At 56.8% G+C, this 3,432-nt stretch overlaps 1 protein-coding gene across 1 annotated transcript in view; it reads right to left on the reverse strand.

Annotated features, from left to right (window-relative positions):
* SBNO2 (strawberry notch homolog 2 (Drosophila)) overlaps positions 1–175 on the reverse strand; it is a gene marked incomplete at its 3' end in the record, with an annotated part of 41,150 nt that extends 40,975 nt beyond the window's left edge. Inside the window, exon 1 of the mRNA XM_010136930.1 lies at positions 50–175. Within this exon, the coding sequence (XP_010135232.1) occupies positions 50–175 (126 nt within the window). The remainder of the gene's footprint in view (positions 1–49) is intronic.
* Between the last annotated feature and the right edge of the window lie 3,257 nt (positions 176–3,432).

The raw sequence follows: 3,432 nt of genomic DNA on the forward strand, positions 1-3,432 counted from the left end.
TCAGACCCTCCTGGTGACACCCTCCGGGCAGCCTCCCCTGAGCTCTCACCTCCATGGCTGGCACGGCGAGCTGGGAGCAGAGGCCAGGGATGCTGTAGAGGGTGTTGCCAGACTGCTGGTGCTCGTGCTGCGGGTAGTTCTTCCCCCCGTCCATGGCAGGGTGTGCTGAGGGCATCAGCCTGCGTCCTGCCGCATGAAGTCCTCAGGGTAGGCGGAACAGGCCACGGAGTGGTGGAAGATTCTTTTATCTGTGCTCTTCACCCTGCACCATCTCCTAGGGCGGACAAGAGACACACATTTTATGAAAGGGGAAAGGAAAAAAAGAAAACCAACCGCACACTTCTAAGAGCAAAGATAGGTACGAGATGAGTAAACCGCCTTCAGCCAGTGGAATGCCCGCTGCCTCCTCACAAAAGGGAGGTTTTTACTGGGAAACGGAGTTCTCAGGTATCACCACACCTGGAACTCACCCAGCCCCACAAACTTAAACACTCTCCTGCCCTGCTGCACACCCACTGTGCAAGCCTGGCAGATCGTTACTGTCACCCGTGAGTTTGACAGCAGCCACGCAGCAGGTTTTCACCTTGAGGAATGTTCCGGTCCAATACACAAAGAGGTTCTGCTCTTCGGTGTAAACTCATGGCGTCCCACACCCCCAAAGCGCTCACTTTCATGAAAACATGGGGCATAGGGGAATGGGGTTCTGGGGAGCACCGACGGCCGAGCAGCACGTGAATCACCTCAGGGGTCAGCGCAGCCGCCTCTCCCCCTCGCTCTGCTCTCACAGCTCCCCGGGTTCATAGCAGACGTACACCATGCACCAGCCCCTTCCAGCACCGCTGCGAATCCGGTCAGCGTGCCCTCCTTGAGCCAGGCAGGAAAACCAGGGAGCACAGACCACAGCTGCAGTTTAAAACCCGCCCGTTTGATCAGTGAGAAGATAGCATTTGCTACAAGAATGTTTTTGAAACGTCATTTCTGAGTCAGAGTCCCTTTAAAAATCAGTGACCTTTCAGCAGACGAGATGATTTCTGCACTTTGTAATGGAAAGTGAAATTAAAGTGACTCTGTCTCTCTCTCTGGTGGCAGGAGCAGTGCCAGGGCTGCTCGGAGCAGGGATCGACATGGATCCCAGGGTGAAAGTCGCCAGCAAAGCCCCCTCGTCCAGGGGAAGTTCTGGCAAAGAGCAGAGCCCGACGGCCTCACTGCCACCACTCCTCCACCCAGCTGCGGGCACACAAAGGCCTCCCCAGGGCTGAGATCACCGGCCAGAGCTGAGCGCTCTGCGGCTCAGGAGAGTCTTCCCTGGCCCGGCAGGTAGCCGCAGCGGGACACACGTGGGACGAGTCGGCTCACAAGCCTGGGCTGGACGAAGGCTGTGGCTGGTTGGGGTGGGGCTGCAGAGCAGAAGGCAACTTCCCCGGGAGCCACGGCGGGTCCGGGCAGACGCCGCGTTCACTAGTCCAGGCTCTGCCTCCCCCACCACAGCCTGTTAAAAGAAAAGAGGCCAAGTGACCGAGATGCACCTGTGTTCCCTGGGGAAGTGTCACCTCCAGAGGGTGATGGTCACACACCAGCAGAGTACCACCAGGCCGCCCGAAAGGAGCGTGAACCTACAAAAACCTCAGAGCCTTTTAATTAATGGCTAACTGAATAAACACTCTTCACAAAGGCCCGGGATCACCTCGAGCCTTTCACTGGGTTTAAGTCACCAGAGATTTACTGCAGTCTCCTTCTCCAAGCAGAAGCGTTTCTCTTCACTACACCATAAAATCCACACTCAGCCTTTACAGCTCGTAAGCCCAGGAGCGGAAAATAGCTAAAACCACTTAGCCAGCACCCCAGCACCCTAATTAACATTGAGTATAACAATATTTAGGCCTCAGGCCTCTTGATTTATTAGCTAAATGTTAGCACCAGGGTTCCCGAAACGCAGCCCGCGGAGCACTCGCAGTCTGGAAGCCTCATTAGAAGCTGCTAATTCTCGGTCCTCCTCGCCAAGAGCCAGCTCCCAGCACGGGTGCCAAGCAGCGGTGTTGCCAGGGGGTGCTCTGGCCCCACTCACACACCAATTCAGTGCTGAGGCTGAAGTCCTCTGGTTTAAGCTGAACCTGCTCTAGGGGCATCTCCTGAAGACCCAGGAGTGCCATTTCCTCAGGCAGCCCAGCATCCATCTCCCACTATCAAGTGGGTCTGTGCACAGAAGACTGGGAAGAGGAGAAAACAGGCAGGGGCTTCCTCAGGAAACTGCTGAAGGAACTGTCAACTTCTACACTCAGGCAACAGTCAGATGGTGAAGGACAACGCATTGGATCTGCACGACATAACTCCTCTGAAGAGATCAAATCGAGCAGCACCCAGCCTTATGGATCAGCAGCCCAAAAAACCAGAGAGCTTTTGTTTGGTGACGCCAAGAAAATGAGGAACAGAGTCAGTGACGGAACCCAGATGTCACAGACTCCCAGCCTCGTCCTCGAGGCCACCCCAAGAGGACAAGTCCCCTCCAGATTCTCTAGTTAAGCCCAGAGCGAACAGTGAACTGCTGAGGAAACGTCACCTTCACGAGGAAGCGTGACCCCAGAGCCAATAACCATCACAGGGCCGCTATGACCCGTCCACCCACGCGGCTTCCTGGCCTGCTCTGATAAATGTGCTCACACCCTGCCAGCACTTACTGATACAGAACGAACCACTACACAAATGGGCTGAGTACAAAGGTGGGCAGAAGCACGCTGGAATACTCCAGCCCTGGCCTAGGGGGTCTCCAGCCAGTGAACACCAAAAGAGGCCCAAGCACCAGTAACAGCGGGAAGCGAGAACATCCAGGATTCGCTCCCACCCTGCGCCCTTCTACGCTGGAAGGATGCTGGAGGCACTTCTGGTCCGAGCAGGAGAAGAGCACCAGCAACGTGCTAGCAGAGCACGTGCTGGACAGCCCCAGACCCAACTCCCCCCAGCCCCCCAGGGCTTCAGCGCTGCGGAAGAATGCCCTGCTCTCCGCACAGGATGACAGTGGATTCCTCAGGCTCCTGGGACGATGGACATGGGCTTGTAAACGCTCTCAGTACAAGCTCATGCTCTGCTGAGAGGGGGCTGCTGTCTGGCTCACAATCCTGGGAAAAAAAATAAAGAACAAACCAACTGCAGCTAGTTTCAGACCTGCGTGAGCCTCGGGACAGAGGACCACGCCTGGCCTGAGGACAGCAGAAGTGGGAACGGCCTGTGGTACGCGCTGGTCTCACCATCCGCCAGGCAGCCTCGTCACGGAAAAGCATGAAAATCAGTGGGTTGTGTGCCAGGCCCAGCGCGGCCGTCCCCGCAGCCCGTCCCGCCACCCCGACAGCGGGAACTGATAAACGCCGGGGCCCACGGCGAGCCCCTAGAGCAAACCTCTTCCACCACTGTTCCTACCCAACAGGCCACCAAAGCGGC

The sequence above is a fragment of the Buceros rhinoceros genome, unplaced genomic scaffold (assembly GCF_000710305.1).
Source record: "Buceros rhinoceros silvestris isolate BGI_N320 unplaced genomic scaffold, ASM71030v1 scaffold33385, whole genome shotgun sequence".
Classification (NCBI taxonomy): domain Eukaryota; kingdom Metazoa; phylum Chordata; class Aves; order Bucerotiformes; family Bucerotidae; genus Buceros; species Buceros rhinoceros.